At 65.6% G+C, this 960-nt stretch overlaps 1 protein-coding gene across 1 annotated transcript in view; it reads left to right on the top strand.

Moving 5' to 3' along the window:
- Positions 1 to 6: 6 nt before the first annotated feature.
- LOC115307114 (sterol regulatory element-binding protein 1-like) overlaps positions 7 to 960 on the top strand; it is a 1,541-nt gene continuing 587 nt past the window's right edge. Inside the window, exons 1-3 of the mRNA XM_029957823.1 lie at positions 7 to 28; positions 106 to 217; positions 771 to 958. Of these exons, the coding sequence (XP_029813683.1) occupies positions 20 to 28; positions 106 to 217; positions 771 to 958 (309 nt within the window). The 5' untranslated portion in view covers positions 7 to 19. The remainder of the gene's footprint in view (positions 29 to 105; positions 218 to 770; positions 959 to 960) is intronic.

Below are 960 nucleotides of genomic sequence, written 5' to 3' on the forward strand. Positions count from 1 at the left end.
GCAGACCCTTCGCCCCGCCATGCGCCGGGTGAGCCCCCAACCTGTCACCTGGTGGGTCCCCTCGTACCCTGCACCTGGCCATGCTCACTGTTCCCCCCCATCCAGGTGTTCCTGCATGAAGCCACTGCCAGGCTGATGGCCCGGGCCAGCCCCACGCGCACCCACCAGCTGCTGGACCGCAGCCTGCGCAGGAGAGGGGTGCAGGGCAGCAAAACAGGTGGGCACGGGGTGGGAGAAGGGGTGGGACACCCCACTCCTCACCCCCAGCACCCCAGAAACCTTGGATGGTGGGAGACGGGGAGAGACACAGGGTGGGATATCCCACTCTGCACCCAGTCATTGTGGGCAGTGGGGTACAGGATGGGACATCCCACTTCAAACCTGCAGCACCCCAGCACCTTGGTTGGTGGGATACAGGGTGGGATACCTCATTCCCTACATGCAGCACCCCAACACCTTGGGTGGTGGGACATGGAGTGGGACATGGGATGAGATGCCCCGCTCCTCATTCAGAGCACCCCAGAACCTTGGGTGGTGGGACACCCCACTCCCCACCTGCAGCACTCTCTAGCAGCCTTAGGTGGTGGGATATGGGGTGGAACACCCCACTGGCAGCACCCTAGTGGGACACATGGCCTCCCAGCCCATCCTTTGGTGGTGTCACCCGCTCCAGGGTGGGCGAATAACCCCATCCCTGTGCCAGAGCCCCCAAGGTCTACTCGGTGGCTTCCATCCCCCCTGGTGCTGACCCCTGCTCTGTCCCCTCGCAGCTGGGGAGCCAGAGAGCCACCCCACGCCCCGGGAACATGCCGAGGCACTGCTGCTGGCCTGCTGCTACCTCCCGCCCAGCTTCCTGGCGGGCCCGGGGCAGCGCGTGGGAATGCTGGCCGAGGCCGCCCGCACGCTGGAGAAGCTGGGAGACCGCCGGACGCTGCACGACTGCCAGCAGATGATCATCAA

This window comes from Manacus vitellinus, unplaced genomic scaffold (genome assembly GCF_001715985.3).
Source record: "Manacus vitellinus isolate BGI_N305 unplaced genomic scaffold, ASM171598v3 scaffold_12_pilon, whole genome shotgun sequence".
NCBI classification, from domain to species: domain Eukaryota; kingdom Metazoa; phylum Chordata; class Aves; order Passeriformes; family Pipridae; genus Manacus; species Manacus vitellinus.